The sequence below is a fragment of the Orbicella franksi genome, chromosome 5 (assembly GCF_964199315.1).
Source record: "Orbicella franksi chromosome 5, jaOrbFran1.1, whole genome shotgun sequence".
In the NCBI taxonomy this organism is placed as follows: domain Eukaryota; kingdom Metazoa; phylum Cnidaria; class Anthozoa; order Scleractinia; family Merulinidae; genus Orbicella; species Orbicella franksi.
This window is the reverse complement of record NC_138149.1, coordinates 19,479,659-19,502,400: the sequence shown is the minus strand read 5'-3', so window position 1 is coordinate 19,502,400 and position 22,742 is coordinate 19,479,659. Positions and strand designations below refer to the sequence as shown.

At 37.0% G+C, this 22,742-nt stretch overlaps 2 protein-coding genes across 6 annotated transcripts in view; both read right to left on the bottom strand.

Moving 5' to 3' along the window:
* Positions 1 to 22,742, bottom strand: part of LOC145487525 (uncharacterized) — a 148,851-nt gene that overhangs the window by 12,967 nt on the left and 113,142 nt on the right. The window lies entirely within an intron of this gene.
* LOC145487505 (nucleolar MIF4G domain-containing protein 1-like) overlaps positions 2,853 to 22,742 on the bottom strand; it is a 156,984-nt gene continuing 137,094 nt past the window's right edge. Inside the window, exons 16-20 of one of the 5 annotated variants that reach the window (XM_081466314.1) lie at positions 20,146 to 20,241; positions 19,328 to 19,396; positions 17,573 to 17,704; positions 6,222 to 6,316; positions 2,853 to 5,903 (exon numbers count right to left, since the gene is read on the bottom strand). In XM_081466314.1, coding sequence (XP_081322440.1) covers positions 5,738 to 5,903; positions 6,222 to 6,316; positions 17,573 to 17,704; positions 19,328 to 19,396; positions 20,146 to 20,241 — 558 coding nt within the window. In that variant the 3' untranslated portion in view covers positions 2,853 to 5,737. Of the gene's footprint in view, positions 5,904 to 6,221; positions 6,317 to 7,024; positions 7,471 to 16,821; positions 17,705 to 19,327; positions 19,397 to 20,145; positions 20,242 to 22,742 lie in introns of those variants that run through there. The other 4 variants (XM_081466309.1, XM_081466312.1, XM_081466311.1 and 1 more) reach the window with 4 other exon arrangements.

Genomic DNA, 22,742 nt, shown 5'->3' with positions numbered 1-22,742 from the left:
GTGCTTCATCAGAGAACAGTGTACGGCTGACGCCACTTTTGCGGCATGTACTAAAACCCGAAACAACGAAACGAAACGACCGAAACGAAACCACCGAAACAAGTAAAATAGTAAGTAAATAAATAAAAAAGTTAAAAAAAACAGCTTTGATCTCTGGCACGTTACTATGGCAGCCTGATCTCGTACCCAGATCCTGCTCTTTAGCCACCCGTGTGACATCGTGACATTTTGAAAGATGGATGAGCACAAGGGTGTCGACGATTTGCTTCTTTGTAAATTTGCCCTGATTACCCATAATGTCCATTAGAGCGTGAAGAGGTCTATTCTAAACGCTCAGATAATGAAATGCTTTTTTGTTTGTTTTTGTTGCTGTTCTTTTCTCTTCAGCATTTGTCGGTGATATACTGATTACAAGATAACTGTTAATTATGAGTTGTCCCGAAGAAAATTCATTAAAAAATCGTTGAGTTTGATTGTCAATTGAAGCTTTTTTCATTCCTCACTCCCATGAACTAACCTCTGCTGAGTGAACTCTAAAAAGCTGATCTCCACTCCTCCCTACTATACAGTTTAAACGTAGTCTAAGGGAGAAAAGTAGCGATACTGACTGAGACGTTATCAATGAATCCTTCTTTTCCTAACTTTTCTATTATTTTCCTTTCTTTTCTTTTCCCATCTGCTTTGGTCGGCGTTCCACCCTTAATATACATACAAAAATACAACAACATTTTCTTTCAGTCTTAACAAGACAATGTAAAATCTTCCATTGTACCTGAAGAAGGCTGGTTTGGCCAGCCGAAATATAGTACACCTTCAAAAAATCATTCTACGTTGTGTCGGTTTTTGCTTTTGTATTCTTCATTAACAAGACAGCCTTACTGCTCAAAGTCCTAAATGTAAGATAATTCTGTCTTTCGCTGGCCCGTGGTTTTTTTTTGGTCGTTTCGTATCGTATTTGTCGTATCTGTTTTTCGTTTTGGTCGCTTCGCTTGTTTCGGTGGTTTCGTTTCGCTCGTTTCGCTCGTTTCGGTGATTTCGTTTCGGTGGTTTCGTTTCGTTGTTTCGGGTTTTAGCACATGCCCACTTTTGCTCGTTTGGAAAATAAAGTTTGGTTTGAAAATTCAGCCAAATGCGTGGGGAAATTATCGGATTCTTTATCATAAAACAAATAAAGAAGCCTCGACTGTGTTCTGTTCTGTTGTAAAGCACTTAGGAAGCAGTAAAGCACTCAAAAAGTAGGGAAAAACACTCGACTACGTCTGAGGCCCTGTTAGGGGGGTTGCCCATGCCCCCTGTCTGAATTTCACAAGCAGCTATGTCGACACTTCGCAAGGTTCTTATGTCGGAATTTCGTCTTATTAATAATAATAATAATAATAATAATAATAATAATAATAAGGTAATTTGAAAACTGAGACCAGAGTGACTTTCAGTTTTTGTAGGTGCAGTTTATTCAACCTCGATCCATGGCTAGACTAGTAATGACCCCAATAAAATAACGAATTGATGTGACACTACCAGTTAAAAGTGAATGCCTTGTATCAAATTTGACATGATAGTAATGTAGAGAATATTAAAACATCCACTGAAGTCAATGAAGACACAACAGCAATGAAGTAGTAATAGTGTATATTTTAGGACCGTCTACGTTATTATTTGAAAAGCTCTATTCAGAGGTCCAAAATCTTCCACTTCATTTTGATATCTAAGAAATGTCTCGTACGACATCTCTGTCAGTTTGACAAAGTTGTCTCCTCTCTGAAAATGTCTTACGTCCACTTTGCCTGCTATAGTATCTCGGTGACAGATGAAGTAAAATATCTCCAACAGATGACAGATAGATGGAGCGCGCACGCACGTGGGTCTAGTCTCCTACCCAGATGCTCTTTGGACTCGTCACGCAATCCTCCTCCATGACGAGCCCTAGTTAGATATTAGTTTTTGTTAATTAATGTCGTTAATGACGTTAATATATTTCAGTCGGTAAAATGAGACGTATTTATGACTCATTTATTGGTTTTATTGAAACGATATTGACCTTATTGTTTAAAACATTCACTGCTTTCATACTGCTTTCACAAATCCGAAATTCGCTGTCGGTCTGTTTTGACATTGGTGTCGCTTTCCCTATTTCACTGGAGTAGTCTGTCATTCGTTGCCAGTTCGTGGTTGTCGTGTCGCCGTTTCAAGGCCATGTCGCTTGTCGGAATTTACCCCTAACAGGGCCTCACGTCTCGTGTTTTCCCCTACACTTCTTTCGTGCTCTACCGCTTCCTGCGTGCTTTACAACAGAACAGAGCACAGTCGAGGCTTCTTTATTTGTTAAGTAAACACGTGCTACTCACCTCGTAAGGTTCCTTGTATGAACACCTCAAATACGCTGCACAGAGTGTCATAGCTAATACAACACGAAGTTTTACGTCAGAGCTGTTACGATAGGGGCTCCAATACTAATTCTGTTCAATATTACGTTCCAACTTCATATCATTCGTTTGTGTAATCAGTCTTTTCTATGTAAATACCATATTATTGTCGCTATGGGGTACTTGTTGGGAAGGAAGGCTCTAAATAAAATCATTACGGTACGCCATTTATAATAAATATTTCTTTATTTTTACATTCAGATGTCAACTTAGTATACGATGCCAAGGAAAAGCGTTGTTTCTGTCTAGTTACTTGAGTTCAAACATTTGTTAGCTTTGTATTTAGCCATTTAACCGAAAACAAATCACCTTATAAACTCGCACGGGATTTCTTTGACCACGCCCACAAAGTATTGACAGTGAACCAACATTAACAAAAGGAAAATTATTGAACTCCAGGGGTGGCAGTAACATACAGGATTGACTGTATATACATTTTAGGAAGAAATATGCTGAAGTTCCATTAGCTGAAATTTTATTCCATACAAGCTGGATTATTACATGTCTTGAAACAAAAATCGAAGATGGTAGCCAAGTAAACTACCTAGCCAGCTTTGAAATAATGTGACGATTTTGCCTTTGAAGCGAATTATATGCAACTTATCGCAATGATGACTCATAACCAGCTTTACGTTTTTTTAGACCATACGTGTGCAAGTCTAAACTGACGGCTATCAGTTTGAGCGACAGCTGTCAAAAAACCCATAACATGAAAAATTATGCTGACTCGACAAAAAGTTATACATTTTGAGACTGCCAAACAGTACAACTTGCTGTTTAAGGTTGTCGTGTCAAGTTTTGCTGTAGGACCGCAGATTTTCAGAGTTATGACTTAATTTTCCGGACCGTTACCAAAGTGCCTGTTCTTCCTACTAAAATGATCCTTGTATTTCATCTGCAAGAATAAAACTGTTTCATTTGATAAGTCTCGTGGATTAAAAGCGACATGTCAGCGCATTCTTTTGCTGTAAAGACAGTTTCAAATATTACTAGAAGAGATAGTTTTAAACTAACTTAAAAAATACACTTGACAATAGGGCATTTGTGCAACGCGGCATATTTGCAGATCGCAAGTTCTAATAATTCCAAAAAATATGGTTAAATTATTTTTCTTCGAACGAATTCTTTTGTACAGAAAGAATATAATACCTGTTAGTCTTGTGGGGAATTTCAACTGAAAACTCTAAGAACTTTTTGAGTTACAGTCTCTTTTGCTCAAAAGTAGCTGCTTCTTGTTACGTGTTACTTTCGCAACTTCGCAAGTGTATGAAGAAGTACGCGTTACCACGGCATTTTTTTGCTTGAAGGAAAATCTCGGGAGAGGAAAACGTGGATGACGAGTGAATGGTCAGAAATAGTGAAATGGATCGGATACCCTTAGATCCACACCAAAAAGGACTTAAAAAGTCGTAAAAAAGTCCCATCCACGGCGTAGGGAACTTTGGTAACGTAGCAAAGTGTTTTAATTTCGTAAAAAAAATTTACAGTCAATAATCTCGTCTGTGCCGAAAGCTACGCGAAAATGTAGTCAGTTCACTTAGGAATTCTCAGTTGTCTCCAAATTTGAGGATATAGTGAACATAGGGTGCGTTCCTTTGGGATGATCTGGATCAGGACCAGTCATCCAAGATCACTCGGATCATGGTGCATCAAAGGAACCGAGGAATCCGTGACCAGAGTGGATTCGTCAGTTCCTTTGATGCACCATGATCCGAGTGATCTTGGATCACTGATCCGGATCCGGATCCGGATCACCCCAAACATAGCATACATCTCAGGCCCGGACCCAATAAAGTCATTCAGGGAAGTACCTAACTAAACTACAAATTTCGTGACGTTGGATATAATTTTTAAAGTTGTCAAATTTGCATTCAATTGTTAACACTGTACATTTTGCTTGCGTTATCAAATTATTATATTATTACTGTGAAACTGAAAAAAACGTGAGAACCAGAAATATTTATGGAACATCATTGTGTGGCAAGCTAGGAAAAAGCCAATTAACCGTGAGAAATCTAAAGCACAAACAGCAGCGGTAATTTGTTGTGGTTTTCAGCTGTGCCCTGAACTTTATTGTGCGATTGTTTTTTATTTCATAACTAACCTTTCACAATCAAATCAAAGTGTTCACGGTTTTCTGAGTTTTACAGTAATAATAAAAAAACAAATTCTGATAATTTTCAATCCACTGTCCAAATTCCTTAGTTCCTGGGAACAGTAAAGATAGTTGCACCTACTGCGGACCGTGCAGTTCTTACTGGGAAAGGTATAGTTAGTTCTACCTTCTACAGTGTAGATCCTACGTACTCGGATCAACGTAGAAAGTTGTGCCTACAGTGGAGATGTGCAGATCGAGGGGCGTAGCCGGGATTTTTTAAGGGGGCGGGGGAGAGGGAGGGTCACACTGTGTCAAAGTGTAGGTATTCACCAGATTGTCATGTCGTTGTCGCCATCCGTTGTAGGTGTGCAGTTGTTTGCTTTAAAAAGGCTTACAAAATGGCGGCTACGCCCCTGAGATCCTACTAGGAACAATGTAGAAAGATGGACCTAGAGCGGACCGTGTAGATCCTACCCAGAACAGTGGTATAGTTGTACCTACCGTGGACTGTGTAGATGTCACTGCGAGTCGGCTATAACAATCTCGTATCCAACAAGCGCGAGTGGAGTAATTGTTTTATTAAAAACTCCCCCAAAATATAGAAAACTAAAATAAAAATAAAAACGACCCCCAAAATTGCGCGTACGCTAACTATATTTGCAGAGCATGGTACAATGGTTAATATACCATGATGGATTAGCCAATAAAAACTCTTGAATTGCATCATCCAATGATCTAGTTTTAAATAATGTTACAAAGAAAACGATGAGAGAACCAATCTGATTCGCGGATTTTTAATAGAACACAGCTGAGTGGCTACTAATGTCTGATAGTGTAGGAGTAGTTCAGGCAATCAGATTGCAGCACTTGTATCAGTATACGAGTGGAATTCTACTAATTAGTTTTAGTTAACTTCAAGTCAGTGCAACCGAACGAACTGTCGAAGTTCATGAATTTCGGCTTCCTTACTTGCTGGTGACTAATAGTTTCGGCTACGAGTTTTCCCATACTACATTGCAATAGTAGCAGTTAGGGAGACGAGCCAGCCTGACAAATTTTATCACAACTGACAACTAAATTAAAAAAGGCCTCTTAGTGGACACAACGCATGACGAGATGCTCCAATATCACAGATGACGTCATCTTAACATAAAAATTATACTACTTCCTAGTAGGATGTAAAGTCAGTAAATTTTCGTCCATTCCGCAAATGTATCTAAAGTTTGGTGGTGTCTGAAGCTCCAAGAATACCATCTACAAGATTAAGTCTTTCGTTCATATCAGTCCATGTCGATTTTGCAACAAAGTGTTTGATGAAAATTCGAAGGCTTTGGCGAAAGAATGAAAGCTCCTTTACTGCAGAAATTCTTTCAAAAATATTTCTGTGAAGAAAGTAAACAAGACTTGATGAGAAAATATGATCAGCTTCTCAGCACAGTGACTGACAAAAAGGTAACAAATTGCTATCCTTCAACTGACTGTTGCTGTACATGTGGCACAAAATTACTACCTTGCCAGGCAGGCGTCATAATCTAAAGAAACTGTGCTTTTCTCTAAATTTATTATTATTTTTTGGCAATTTAGCCACCAAACGTGGGAGCGCGCGGGACTCCCGTTGCATGTTAACAGACTGATGCTGAGATAGCATTTCCCCTCCTTGTTCCATAAATATTTAAATTCACAAGGAATCGTTACCTTACCTTGTTATCTCCGTTGAATAGCCTGACAAAAGCTGACCAAAAAGGTGAGTAAAAAATTTAACAGATGGCTTGTCAAGCTCCACAAAGTTCACCACCTATCAAAGAAAAATTGCTCTACTGAGTATTGCTATAAGTGCCTGCAGAGTTAAAAGACGACGGTCCTAGCACTTCTGTAACGTAACTATAACCACAGAACTGGTGACGCAGAAGGCAGACGTTCTTTGGACTCGCCACGCAATCTTTCTTGTGGGGAAGAAGATTGCATGAAGAGCCCAAAGAACGTCTGCGTAGAAGACTAACCTGGCAATAGGCCATATTCTTATTCTCGGTATTGGACTGGAACTAGCTTGCAATGGAGGCTCATGTGGGGAAATATCAATAAAAAGAGAAAAATGTCATTTGCATTTGAAAAGACTCCCCGCATTAGCCTCAGTTGCAAACTAGTTCCAGTCCAATACCGAGAATACGAATATGGCCTATTAAAAGGCTGTCCGCGTAAGTACGGATAAGGCAAATTTCGGTTCTTTAACGATTGGCCTCATTTCTTCAGTGAAAGTCAACCACTATATCCATTGTACGAATATCACATTTATTTGGATTGATTCGATTTTTTTTCATGTTTTGCGAGACGGTTTTCAAGGTGACCTCAAAACAGGAAGACGATGAAATTTAGATAGACATGTCGGATGCTGCCAATACACAGTTTTTTATTCCAACAAGCTGAATGTTTTGCAGAAGTCCATCTTTTAAAGGTTTAATAATTATATTCTGTCAAAGATAATAAAGATAACGACGATCGCACCTGTAACCAATTTTCATGCACCGCAAACGCTTGGAAATAAAATAACCACCGCTGCAGGTCAAACTGTAGATTTTAAATAAGATTTTCCTCGGTTTAGCCGTTGTTTCGAGAAAAATCTACCTTCATTCGGCTTTTTAAATAGTATAAACGATAATAAATAAATAAATTAATAAATAAATTAAATAAATAAATAAATAAATAAATAAATAATGACTTTATTGGATAACACAATTACTGCTAAAACCAGTAATTCTCATTGTGGTCCTTAAAATCTACGAAACAACTACAATTACAAATTCAGATAGAAAAATACAAAGAAAAAATACAATTGAAAATTCATGACCGATGATTACCTTCCTACATTCCAAACGATGATTACCTCCCTACCATCGATATGCAAATTACTGTAGCCAGATGAGTCTGTGTTGCGATGGGACAATATACGTTCTAGGGCAAAACATAGGCACGCAAGGCGTGCAAGAGTTATTTTTTGTGTGTGTGTCGGAGATAGGAGCATTCATGGTACAGTAATGATTTGGCTAATTTGACAAGTCTTTTTTGGTTGCGGTGTTACATCGGTCATGGCAAGATAGCTTAATAGTTAGCCATAAAATGTTTGACTGAACAAACTACAGTAATCTGACATGTCTCCAGATTAGTTTAGATACCATCTTATTTTTCCTAACAGGCAATTTGATTCGTTCTTTGATACAACCCGCACTGTGATTGGTGTGACACGCGCACATACATAACTCCCTCACTCACCGATCACATAACCCTTCCAACCCCCAAGAGGAATTTTTGCTCAGAAATACTCAAGTTAATTGAGAGACTTTTTCGCATTTTATACGAGTCGTAAGTTTACCTTTTTACACAACACAACTTCAACGAAAATAGAAAGAAAGAGAAAAAAACCTCTGACACTTTCATGCTTTTTACCTTTAAAAATATCGGACTGAAATGAATGTCATCAAATAAAACTATTAAACTGCTACTGCAGAGACGTAAAAACCGTGCAGAAACGAAAGCTTCTTTTTTGTTTAATATCCTGGAAACAATAGCCGATAACTTGTCAGCTCTAATTGAATTTACTCCCTTATAAAAAACAAAAGTGTTAAGTTACCATTTGTTACTAAAGATAGCAAACATCTCGTGGGAAAGAGTGGTGACGATTCGTCCGCTCTAATTGAATTTACTCCCTTGTGAAAAACAAGAGTGTCAAATAACACTTTGTAACTAAAAAACAAAAATATCTCGTTATATTTGCATGCAAGAACAAAACAATCGTTACCCGCACTTACTATTGTAAACGTTAGAACTGCTTCAAATCTAAAGTCTCGTCCTCTCTAAAACATGTCCTAAGAACTAGACGCGACGATTCGTGACCTCTAATTAAATTTACTCCTTGTGAAAAACAAAAGTATCAAGTTACCATTGTAACTAAAAATATCTCGTTTCATTGGCATACTACTAACTCACGAACTGTTTCAAACCTCAAGGCTCATCTCGTTCATTTAACTAAAATCCTCAGCCTAACCCACAGAAAATGTCGAAGTAAACCCAATATATGAATACTTCCTCCTCTTTTATAGAAGAATAAATATGGCCGTTCTGAACTCTATCGGGATCAAATCTTCTCACATACCATTTACCTTTACAACAAGAAATTTGATTGGCTGTTTACAGAAGATCCAATCTGATTGGTGTGACATACATACATCTCTCACTCATTCACTCATCCATTGACCCGTCCATAACATACTCGACGTGCCGACTAAGAGGTTTTTTTTTTTAGAAAAAAATAACTCAAAAATAGAAAGAAAGAAAAAAACCCCTCTGACACGTTGAAAGTCTGATTTCATTAAATGCACTTTAACTTGACGCCACGCAGTCTTCAAAGAACATTTGAACAGTTTTCATACTTTTTACCTTTAAAAAATATCGGACTAAAATGAATGTCATCAAATAAAACTATTAAACTGCTACTGCAGAGACGTAAAAACACTCTGGAAATGAAAGCTTCTTTTTTGTTTAATATCCTGGGAACAACAGCCGATAACTTGTCAGCTCTAATTGAATTTACTCCCATATAAAAAAACAAAAGTCTTACGTCACCATTTGTAACTAAAGATAGCAAACATCTCGTGGGAACAAGTGGTGACGATTCGTCAGCTCTGACTGAATTTACTATCTTGTGAAAAACAAGAGTGTCAAATTACCCATTGTAACTAAAAAATAAAAATATCTCGTTATGTTTGCATGCAATAAGAACAAAACAATCGTTACTTACTATTGTAAACGTTAGAACTGCTTCAAATCTAAATAGTCTCGTCTCCTCTAAAACATGTCCTAAGAACTAGAACCGACGACTCGTGACCTCTAATTGAATTAACTTCTTGTGAAAAACAAAAGTATCAAGTTACCCTTTGTAATTAAAAATAAAAATATCTCGTGCCATTTGCTCACTACTAACTCATGAACTGCTTCAAAACTCAAGACTCATCTCGTTCATAACTAGCCACCATTACACTGAAAATTATGCACTCTAAAACAACCCAGTGTACGTATGTAACTGTCACACTCCGCTCCAAACCGGACTAAAAATCACAAACCGGCAACATACACGTCACTCTTTATTTTTCAATTACCAAAGTCCTTGTGTTTATACATACCTTTTGTTTCTCACATACCATTTACCTTTACAACAAGAAATTTGATTGGCTGTTCATAGTAGATCCAATTAGATTGGTGTGACATACATACATCTCTCACTCACTCACTCACTCTCTCACTCACTCACTCACTCACTCACTCACTCACTCACTCACTCACTCACTCACTCACTCACTCACTCACTCACTCACTCACTCACTCACTCACTCACTCACTCACCCACCCACCCACCCACCCACCCACCCATTGACCCGTCCATAACATACCCGACGTGCCGACTAAGAGGTATTTTTTAAACAAAAAAATAACTCAATAATTGTTCCTTACCTGAGGGGGAAAAAATCTCCACTCAGCCTCTCAGTGAAGCTTTCCTTTAAGTTTGCGAACTTCTTTTCATTTCCCACAATGCGGTAACGCAATGTTTATTTTCAAAACTTTTTCGTTTCACTTAATTGAATTAAGACGAGCCAGATTGGCTCTTTTGTCCAAAACCTTCTCTTCTCGAGAATTACCGTATTACCAAAATGCCGCTGGACTCACACTTTAGTTCAAAAGATTTTGCATGGGTTTATTTTCGCTGGGGGTACTATCAGAAAGAATTTGTTTCAAAATTCAAAATGCCAGCGTGTAAAAAACTGTAACGTACACCCTCCCAGGGGCGGGGCCGGGGTGGTACTCCCTTATAAGGGTATAGTTTTTGAACTCTAATCTTGAACTGTGTATGCTTTTTAGATGAAGGTAATTTCCAGGTCAAATATAGGGTGGGGAAAATCGCAGATTTTGGTCATAAAAAGGGTAAGGGTTTCAGGAAGCGGGCCGCACACCCCCACCCAATTATTCTGGGAGTACCCGCCTCGCGAGTACACACAGGAATACCGCATATAAAAGTAATTCTCAATCTATTTGAATGTAAACGATGCACGATTGTGATTGGCTCGGAAAGGCCTTTACGCTATCGTTGATTGGTTATAATTCAACACGTGAAAGAGTTGTACAGGCTTTTTTCACAAGTGAAAATAAAGCATAGAGATTTCTTCAAATGAGCTCTATGGAATAAAATTCTCGTGTTATGCGTAATAAATAAATTAACGCCTTTCCAATACCCCCATAAAACCTGCCAAACGTATGCGCAGACGTCTTTGGGACAAAAACAATACTCAGCAGGTGAGGTAGCAGGAAAAAATGTTTAATCCAACTTTAATTAATAAATTAATCAGAATCGAGTGAGTGAGTGAGTGAGTGAGTGAGTAAGGGCCATTGGACTGCCTTCTACGCTCATGGAAGACTACGTTATCCATGAGCAAAAACGATGTGAAAGACAGGAAAAGTTTTATATCTGAGGAACACGTGCACGCATTTTATATTTTGAATTTTCGGGGGCAAATTCCTATCCCCCGGACCAAAAATGGTGCTCAAATGCCGCAAGTTAGGGTCATATTAGGCGATCACATGGCCCCTCACGTGCTTAAAAAATCACTCAGAGAACAGAAATCTACGTGATTTGGAAACGATATTTTTTTGACACTTCAAATGAAGCATAAGGCGTTTGCAGGCCCTTCCATCCCAGGAGCAATGTCACTGACGGAAATTATTTTCCCTTAAAATTCCTCTTGATCATTGCAACATAACGCGGAAATTTTGCTCAATTTCACCTCACCCTGCCCCACCCCACCCTTCCCATAGAGCGCCAAATTCATCACCCTATAAATTTTGAGCAACATTGTCAAATTCCCCCCTCCCCTCGACTTCAATATTCCCCGAGACTTTGCCTCGGGGAACATTGGGGGTCTCGGGGAACAAGACTCACTGTTTCCCTTGACGCCAGTCATTAAGTGCTGATTGTCCTAACAGTCGTTGTATCTTTTCAGCAATAGGGATGGGGAGAGATATTAACAAGTGGTTTAAACCTATTTTGAGTCAGCGGAAGCATCGTGGAAATGAGAGTTCACACGTTGTTTAAAATTAAATTTATAGGGCGATGAATTTGGCGCTCTATGGGAAGGGTGGGGTGGGGTGGGGTCAAATTGAGCAAAATTTCCGCCTTTTGTTACGTTGACCAAGAGGGATTTTATGGGAAAATCATGTCCGTCAGTGACATTGATATTGGGGTGGAAGGGCCCGCAAACGCCCTATGCTTCATTTAAAGTGTCAAAAAAAAAAATGAAAATAGTATTTCCAAATCACGTAGATTTCTGTTCTATAAGTGATTTTTTTTGAGCATACGAAAAGCCATTTGATCGCCCAATATGACCCTAACTTGAGGCATTTGAGCACCATTTTTGGCCCTGGGGATTGGAATTTGCCTGCGAAAATTCAAAAATAATGTAAAATGCGTGCACGTGTTGCTCAAATCTAAGACATTTCCCGTCTTCCAAATTATTTTGGAGAATTACCATTATATGCGATATTCCTATGTGCACGTTACGTCTACGCTGGCATTTTGAATTTTGAAACAAAATTCTCTCTGATAGTACCCCCAGCGAAAATAAACCCATGCAAAACTTTTTGAACTAAAGCGTGAGTCCAGCGGAATAAATTTTTTGGCAGTATGGTAATTCTCGAGAAGAGAAGGTTTTGGCCAAAAGAGCCAATCTGGCTCGTCTTAATTCACTTAAGTGAAACGAACAAGTAAAGCTTTGGAAAAAAAAAACCATTGCGTTACTGCATCGTGGCAAATGAAAGAAGCTCGCAAACTTAAAGGAAAGCTTCACTGAGAGGCTGAGTGGAGATTTTCCCCCTCAGGTAAGGAAAAATTATTTGCCCTAGAACGTATATTGTCCCATCGCAACATAGACTCAAACAACAATTTGCATATCGATGGTGGGAAGGTAATCATCGTTTATACTAGATTTTTTTTAGAATTTTCTCGAAACAACGGCTAAACTGAGGATAATCTTATTTAAAATCTCTTATTTGACCTGTAGCGGTGATTATTTTGTTTCCAAGCGTTTGCGGTGCATGAAAATTGGTTACAGGTGCGACCGTCGTTATCTTTGTTTACCATCAAAATGGCGAATAATTGGCAAATTCGTGGAGCTCTGTATGGCGCGCAGTGGAGAGTGCCCACAAATTTTATTCCATACATTTTTACATTGATGTTAGTACTTTGGAGTAATCATAGACTCGATCCTAGATCAGGTCCCACATGTGAGAAAAGAGCTTTTAACTTTTGGTATGTTATGCTTCGCACATTCCGGAGTTCGGCAGGAGGTATTTTAAAAAATCATAACTCCGTCAAACGTTAACAGAATATAATTGCTAAACCTTTAAAAGACCGAAGAAAGGTGAAACTTTTGCATGCAATTTATTCAGCTTGTTGGAATAAAAAACTGTGTATTGGCAGCGCCCGACATTTCTAGCGAAATTTCAGAGTCTACCAATTCAAATTAGCCTGTTTAGGCCGGTATGAGATCACCTTGAAAACCGTCTCCCAAAAAATGAAAGTAGTAGTAATCTCTAATGATGATACCAACATCACATTAGAGTGGTTTACAGAAGGGTCCTCAAAAAAATTACTTAGAAAAAAAATAACAACAAATTTAGAAATATAAAATATAAAAAGAATATGACTTAAAAAATCTTAGAATATATACAAAAGAAATCGAATTAATCCAAATAAATGTGATATTTGTACAATGGGTCCGAAATTTGCCTTATCCGTTCTTACGCGGACAGCCTCTTGAGAGTGCCTGCCTGTAAAAATCAGACAAATTCTTAATTTCGCGGCAAGGGTCGAAAATTCGATTTCACTCATATTCTTATGGTAGATAGGCTAGGGCATGAAAAAAACTACTGGATAGTTTTTTGGCAAAATATCCTTTTATCTCAAAGAAATATGCAAATTACCAAATTCCGTTAAAATCGTCATTTGACACACCATTTTATTAAACAAGTTTGAGAGCCTCGTATGCAAAACCACATCATTCTTCCGTCTTTAAAACACTCAAATATTTTTGTACAATGTTTAAATGTATACTGGGTTGATTTTAGGGAATGCTGCCTTGTCTTTTTGGGTGCAGAATAATTAAATTTGGAAGACATGTATTTCATTTACTTAAAAGTACTTCGTAAAAATAATTGATTTTCACCATGTGCGAAACCTTCAAATGGATTAAGCTTCTGGTGGTTGAATCGCAGAAGGATGGTCTACAGATTCCTGTAAAAATTTCTTTGGGCAAATGATTGTGAGCGACGCGAGAGCTTTTCAAAGTACGTTAAAAATGCAGATATTTGACCATCCGTCGTCAAATTTCAATTTACGGGTTAGACATATATTTCAGCACGCGCCATATGTTTTGAGCTATATTAAGTTGAAATAGACACAGAGCTGATAATTTCGAAATGTTCTAACCTTATTTGCTGTAAAAGGCAGGTCCAAAAGCCGATTTGACGTGTTTCTGTCACCATTCGTCGCACATAAAGCAGAAGTTTGCTTTTGTTTACACAACGTCCGATGTACATCGCCAACTGTCAACTTATTTAATGGTCGAATACCATGAATCTATGACCCTCTTTCGACACATATGATCACGACTGCATCTAAGTCAAAAACGGCTAAGTGATTTGTAGATAGTTGCTTTCTTTGCACTACACCAAAATATTACGTTTGATCATCGTTTGATCTATTGCTGCTTGAATCCTTGCTTGCAGCGGTTCCTTGTTTGTTCGTCATGCAATGCTGTCATCCCATTTTAGGGGTAGGGGTAGAACAATTTCTATCCTTATACGTAAGGCTTCGTAAGGCTTGGAACCACAGGGAACACACAATCTTGTTGAGTAGGAAGAGATTAAATTAAGCAATGAAAAGAATGAATAGTTAACCATTGCTCGTGTTGTCATCTTTTATAAGACCACCGCTACCTACACGCCCGGCGTAAATACTGTAACGCTAAACTCGTACCTAGGTCTTTTCGCGCTGTGCAATTATTTTTGGTTTACATATAATACAGTGGGCTACCCTCGGGGAAATGGGAGGCGGCCGCTTGACATGTTTACTAAGAAATTTAGCTAAATTTATAACCCGATAGTGAAAAATTATTCCAGGTACAACAACCTTTATAAAACGGCCAACCCCTATTATGTGCGACGAATGGTGACAGAAACACGTCAAATCGGCTTTTGGACCTGCCTTTTACAGCAAATAAGGTTAGAACATTTCGAAATTATCAGCTCTGTGTGTATTTCAACTTAATATAGCTCAAGACATGCGACGCGTGCTAAAATATATGTCTAACCCGTAAATTGAAATTTGACGACGAATGGTCAAATATCTGCATTTTTGACGTACTTTGAAAAGCTCTCGCGTCGCTCACAATCATTTGCCCAAAGAAATTTTTACAGGAATCTGTAGACCATCCTTCTGCGATTCAACCACCAGAAGCTTAATCCATTTGAAGGTTTCGCACATGGTGAAAATCAATTATTTTTACGAAGTACTTTTAAGTGAATGAAATATATGTCTTCCAAATTTAATTATTTTGCACCCAACAAAAACCGCAACATTCCCAAAAATCAACCAAGTACACATTTAAACATTGCAGTGTTTTAAAGACGAAAGAATGACGTGGTTTTGCATGCGAGGCTCTCAAACTTGTTTAATAAAACGGTGCGTCAAATGACGATTTCAACGGAATTTGGTAGTTTGCATATTTCTTTGAGATAAAAGGCTATTTTGCCAAAAAACTATCCAGTAGTTTTTGTCATGACCTAGCCTATCTACCATAAAAATATGAGGGAAATCGAATTTTCGACCCTTGCCGAGTTATTTTCCATATTTATGGACAGGGACTCTTAACACTTTCCCTGATCAACAAATTAACCAGAAGTTTTGACACCTATTTAAATTTGAATTATTTGAACTAAGAGTTCCATTTTTAGCGCAACACTTGCAGTTAAGTAACACGTCTAGAGATGTGAAACGATATATGCGCCCACAAAACAGCGGAATTGCGATGGAAAGTTAACCCTAATTTGCATAATCTGACCCACCACTACAACCCGTAACTTGCTTACGCAATTCACGAGTTGAAAAAGAGAACGGTACTAAAAAGCAACTTCAAAGAAGCAAAAAGCAAATTAAACTGTTAAAACACGGTTACTTATTAAGAGAGTGATCTTCGGAAAGATTTTCACCAGGAGATTTGATTTTAATCAAGATTGGTCGTCTTGAATTAACGACTGTCTAAACCAAGCTTCAAAAATTAACTGGAGATCGATTTAAAGTTTGGAAACGTAGGCTGAATTTGTGACATCGGTATCGCTGGTGTTAGCGTTTTCTACAATGAAGTTCCTGACTTTTAAAACGGCCAAATTATGTCCTCTTACATGGGAAGAACACCTTTTTGCGATCCCTTTGTTAGAAGGCATCATCTGTTTTAAAGCGGAGAGAAATCACCAAATATAATTGATTTATTTTGTATATATTTTGTATCTCAGCCCTTTTGTCCTGTCCAGGCGTATTTTGTTTTCTGATCAAATGTATATTTCCTTCTTGAAAATTTTCGTTATAATTTACGTAAAAATTTACCACTAGAAAATGTAGATTAGGGATTTAAATTTGGTTAGGTGTCTCTGAAATGGAATTTCGATGACCTTAATCAGGGCTGTTAACGTAAGGAAATTTCATTGTTCTAAGCTTTTCATCCTGCCCCTCCCCTAAAACATCATCACCTACATCAAGTGACTGATGAGCCATAATGATGATGATGATAATAATAATTTTTTCTTTTTTGATAATAATAATAATAATAATAATAATAATAGTAATAATAATAATTAACTTTATTAAAATCTCCTCAGAAGACCTATTTACAAATCTTTACACATAATAACAGTAATAATATTTAATAATAATAACAAGAACTTTATTAAAATCTCAAAAAACCTATTTACAAATAATAAAGTTCTGATTTCATTATTTTTAATAATAAAATCTGAGGTGCTTTTGATAAAGTTCTTGTTATAATAATAATAATAATTTTTTTTAATAATAATAATAATACAATGTAATAATAACAAAAATAACAAGAACTTAAAATCTCCTTAAAATTATAATCTCCTCAGAAATCATATTTATAACTCTTTGCACATAATAATAATAATAATAATAATAATAAAGTTCTAATTTTAATATTTTTAACTGTTATATGGCTGTGTCTCACAAGGACTGGGAACTACCGAATTCACGAATGTGATTGGCTGAAATCGATTTTGAGCGCAGTCTAGATTTTCCCATCTAGACTGGCATCTAGACCGGTTTCATTTTGCGTTGAAAAAAGTAGCAAACTAAAATACAAAAATGTTCACCATTTTCTTTTATTTTCTTCTCAATCATTTATGGAAGTGCCAAAAAGCCTGATGACAAGAAAAAAAAGTAAAGATGACGAGCAAATTTCGGCATGTTTAAGTTAAGCTCATTGCCGTTCGCAAGCAAAATGTCAGCAAACCAGTTACATTAAACGAATTAAAGTTTTCTTCTTTGCCATATAATAAACATCTTATTAACTGAGCTAAGTCGGTCTTTATGGGAGAATCTTGACCTCGGTCGTGTGTACAGACCTCACTGCGTTCGGTCTGTACTCACGACCTCGGTCAAGATTCTCCCATACAGACCTCCAGCTCAGTTAATAAGAGCTAAATAATAAAATTTGAGGAGATTTTGATAAAGTTCTTGTTATTATAATAATAATGAGTTTTTCTTTTTTTTAGTAATAATAATAATAATAATAATAATAATAATAATAACATTTAATATTTTTATATTGAGCCAGTGAGTTGTATGACTTTGAAATCCCTTTCAAGGGAAAAATGTGGAACCTTGGAGCATTAGTCGGCCCAGGTGAGTCTATTTAGAGCCTTCTATTGTTATTTTCATTACCTTGAGAATGGCTAAAGATAATGCTCTGGTAGCAATCAGGTGAGCTATGAGAAGTGACAGGTTAACAACACTGTGAGGCGCCAAGTTGCCAACAACTTTAAACTTGTCCCAGAATGAATATTGAAAAGTAACCTGAAAAAAAGGTAACCTGGATGGTTTATATGAATTCTTTTGTTCACTAGCACAGTTAAGTTCAGATGGTTGGTCATTGATTTCACAACAATCGCAGTACTAGTACCGCTTGTAAATTTCTCTGTGGTGCAAACATGATAAAATAGCCCATCAGTACTGTGTACTTCTAAAAGACGTATTTAGCTTTTACAGACCCAAAGATTAGGAGTGTACAGAGGATAATAGGTGGTTTCTTGTGGATATGGAACATCTCTTCCAGTGTTCAACTTGATATCTCACAAGTGAATAAAAGAGATACAACAATGAACATGAGGAGAGATATTCCAAAGCTACAAGTAACCATGTATTATTTAGTTAATTATATAAATATACTGATAACGACGTTTTTTTACGATTTCCTGAAGATTTCTGACCACTTTCAGAAGATTTCCGAAGATTCTCCAAAAATTATTGTCCAAAGGCCACACCAACGTTTCTGAACATTTTCTGAAAATGCCAGAAGAACTGTCTGAAGATTACTGAATGTTTCCGAAGACTTTCGAGGATGATCCGAAGAAGTTTCAATCATACACCAACAAATTTGAGCACAGTTTAAGGGCCAAACATGATATCAGTGAGGTCATTATCTTCACTAGTCAGGATATACATGGGGAAAATACACCCCCAGTCCCAGTCATGTTCTTGTATGAATTTTTTGAGCAGTGTATTTTCCAGTAAAACACTGGTGCCTATATAATAAAAGTGATGATTTTATAAGCTGCAGCAGTGAATAGAATGGGTGATTTAATTCAAAAGCATGAATAGGACTTCATCAAAAGCACATTTAACCTTCTTTTTTCTAGAATGTTACTTATACCATGTTCTAAATCAGCTGAAAAAAAGGTTTTGGAACAAGTCTTGTTTTGATAACTGAATACTTTACTTGAATAATGAATGTCTGAAATGAAGAAAGAACTTAATTACAAATTTTCAGTTCTCAGAGCTTATTTCGTCAAAAAGAGAGGAGGGACCCTCATCTCCAGTCATTGCTATTTTGAGAATTTGAAGTTTTGATTACTTTTACTTGAAACTTGGAAGTTAATTGCTTGGGGAATTGTGTTTCTGTATGTTTGAGGATAATCCCGCAGCAGCATTGCCAGATAGGATACTATCCCATATGATGACTTGATTCAGCAAACGCTTTCCTTTGAAAGTGATTAAAATATACTTCAGAAGTCCTAAAGCCATTTTTGAATCTATACATGGTACAAATTTATCAGGGAGCCTCCAACGTTAGGGTTTGGTTAGAATTCGTAACAGCACCCTTTCTACCCGGGTTTAATGCTTTGTCTCTGTACGCTTGAAAGATCTTGAAAAGCACTTCCAGATTGGGCATGGCAAAAACCACAAGTTAGCTATATATGTATAGGTGAGGCATTTTTTCAAAAGAGATGGCAAACCACCCAGTCTTGCAATGTATCAGTAGTGAATAATAATAATAAATAATAATAAATAAAAGGAAAGGAACAATAGCATATAATTTAATGCAGGTTCCTCAGATTTCAATAAAGTTTTTAAGATTTAGCAGAATATCAAGTAAGTTCGTACCGAAGTATCATATCACAAAAAGGAAAAATAATTTACCTGATAACTACGGTTGTATTCACAGAACTTCTGACCAAGATAAGCATAGTATGGATTATATGCTCTCTCCTAAAAATAGCAATATTTGAATTAAGTTATTCCACAAAGAGAAACAAGACGTTTAGTCACTAAGCTGATAATCAAGTCGTGCAGCACTTATAAATGAATACTGTAGTAAAAGAAAGAGTGGCACAGGAGAGTGTCTGTCTCACAACACAATAGTGGGTGTGTATCCTAGAACAATAACTGAAAATCAATTAATTTTGTTATTGTTGACCTTGTTACCAGATAACTGTACACGACCCTGTCTGTAGCTCTTACTTTCAATGAGTTTCTGACAAACTGGACATAACATCAGATTAGTCCTATTGTAGCTATTTTTTAATACAAGTCATGTAAGTGCCTAGCAAAACTTCCTAACTAATTTCACAATTTGGGCAGCTTGTAGCCACCAACAGAATGCTGCCTAAATGAATGAGGAACAAAGAACTGCAATTGTAACTTTCCAGGAAATATAACATTGCTATTGCTAGAGAAACACAATGCATCATGAACTCGAGCCAAATTGGATTGGAGTATTTTCTCATCGAGCACTCCCACTCAGTCAATCATAAAACTGGTGTTCTTGGTTTAATACAAAAGTGAAACTTCCGTCAGACTGGGCAACTTGATTTTTACCATGTCCATGATTTTGGAATGTTTTTGGCCTGTCACTGCTCTTCAGTAAACAAATTTAAACAATGAAAATGAAGTAAATAAATAAAAAAACAAACAGGTCAACAAGAAAGGGATCATAAAGGAAAGTCAAGTTAATGCACCTGAACACAGCAGTCAACAAGAACATGGATCACTTCCCGGGTTTGAACTTCTCTCAAATTTTGTCGCAACAGTTTTTCAAATGCATCAACGTAGTCCTGGAAAATAACAATGAAAAGATTGTAGGTTCCCAAAACATGTAAGTGCCCACAGCGCTTTTGAGTCTACAGAATTAGTCACTTCTAGTGAGTGCCCGAAAGTTCCTAATTATGCTTTTCTCCTCCACAGAAATCACTTAATGCCACATTGTCTTATTATGAAATACTTTATTTGATACTGTGGCACATTGAAAGACTGTAACACAACAATGATACCACTGAGACAAAATTAACAAATGGTCTATGATGATCAGGCAGCAGATGTGCAAATTATTTTTAAAAACTCATGTGGCTTAAACCATTTTTATGTTTCATTTGGTGCAAGATTCAAATTTAGAAGGAGTAGCACATGATAAAATAATCAAGCAGGGAGGGAAGGCATGACATAAATTCAATTTAAGAAGGCTAGCAACAGTTTCCAGCACCTCCCAACAGCTATACTTTTAGTGATGTTTATCACGTGATGCTACAATATTGGTATCACATAAATGCCCAGCCATTGGTAAACCATCAATGGCAATCTTTATGACATAATAGGTTACCATAGCAACACTGCAACCTGTTAAAAACACCCTTAAGTTTAGCTTTACAGTGTGTTTACTGAAACTGGAGCCATCCAGACAATGAAAACCAATCAGATGGCAGAACTGAAACAATAGATTCCAACATTTTCAAATCCAGCCAAACAAATGCCCGGTACAAAACAAATCTCAACTTGTTCGTTGTGATTTACATGATTATGGTGTTGCTTAATAAATTGTAAAGCTCAAACTATGGGTCATGGTTGGTTTAGAAAATACATGGAAAGAAAAGCTGCGTAAGAGTATGACTCGTACAGTAAACATGTGTGTGGTGTAGGCTTTAAATACTATCGCGGCTGCTTAAAAGAAGCTGCTCAAATGGTCTCTGAGCAGTTTTGCATGTGCACAGGTTCGAAATGTAGGAATTGGAAAATGTGATGTGACTGGACGGAGCTGAAAGAAAAATTCAAGCAGGAGGTTCCCATGCAAGGTGCCATTGTCTTTTGTTTTTGCTCAAGTGATTTTACACGCTGAGGCTTCGATGGTACAACGTGGAAGAAAATTCGCTTGAATTTTCAATGAAGATGTTATTTCAATACACTGATGACCCAGAAAGGGAGCTCAAACACCAAAATGTACAGCTACTGAGACAGTAAACATGATTTTTTTCCCAGAATTAAGTTGTGGACAACCCAAAGCTGTGTAAAAATAGAAACAAGCACAGACAACTGGAGCAGTATTCAATTTTTTGAAAAAAACAACCCTGAAAATGATATTTTGTGTGGCAATATGTTCACGGTGGAACAGGGTCAATCTAATCAGTTTATCACGCTTGTCAATGTAAAATCTAAATCTAAATATAAATATTTTCTAACGCAAAATTACTAATGGCTTGAGCTTGCCAATTTATTACCAGACACTGTAGTTGTGCAAGCATCACAACGAACAAGTTGAGATTTCGTTGTTTTGTACTGAACACTTGATTGGCTGGATTTGAAAATGTTGGAATAAAAAAAAATAGGAAAGAAAATGTGAATTGTTACTTGCTTTGGTCAGACAACGATCAACGACAACTTAATGAATGTTTTCAACAGTGTCACAACTCCTTGTGTATTCTCTTACCGTTGTGTTTTGCACTATTTTTAGAAAATGCCAGTGGGCTTTAACATTAATTTAACCTAATGTATGGATTAGCACCTCAGTACCGTGGCATCAAAATTGCCACTGTTTACAGACGATCTGTTTTCCACATACCCTTTTGATTTATTATTGAATTGGGATAAGCACGATAAGAAACAACATTTTGCACAAAATATGTATAAGGGATTCAGTGCCACCTTAATTTTTTTAAAGTTCCAAGGATCTTCACAATATAGTCAAGTAACATTTATATCACTCTTTGCTTTCTCAATCTTTCCTTTTTCTCATGCATGTTCAATAATATCTTTAGAGTATTTGGAATCGAGAATGTGGGGTTGCTTTAATTTTATTTAAGCAATAGACCACTCTTTCAAAGGGTTTACCGGTGCAACAAATCACGGGGGATGTTGGGAGAACACAAGAAAAGCTTGAGAAAAGATTTACATGTACAAGCTTTTAGAGTGTTTTCCCAACATCCCAAGTGATAGTCTTTTATTGCCCTGGTAAACCCATAGAAAGAGTGGTCTATTGCTTTCATGAAATAACTATGGAAAAAGTCTGTAAATGAGAGGGCAATTTATTGTACTGTCATGATCAAGTTGCTTATTCTCATCAAATACATGAGATGATGTGACAAGCCAATCACAGTGACTGAAAGAAAGAAAGCACAGAGTCGGTGCGCTAAGAGAGTTTTAAGAGAGGAGAGGAAAAAGTTTTTGGTGAAAGGCAGAAAGCATATCAAATAATGTAAACGTATTTTGATGAAGAAATGCAGGGATGTGTAGATGGCATTGGTTATCATGAAATTGAAAGACTGTAGAAAAAGTTTGCAAGTGGTAC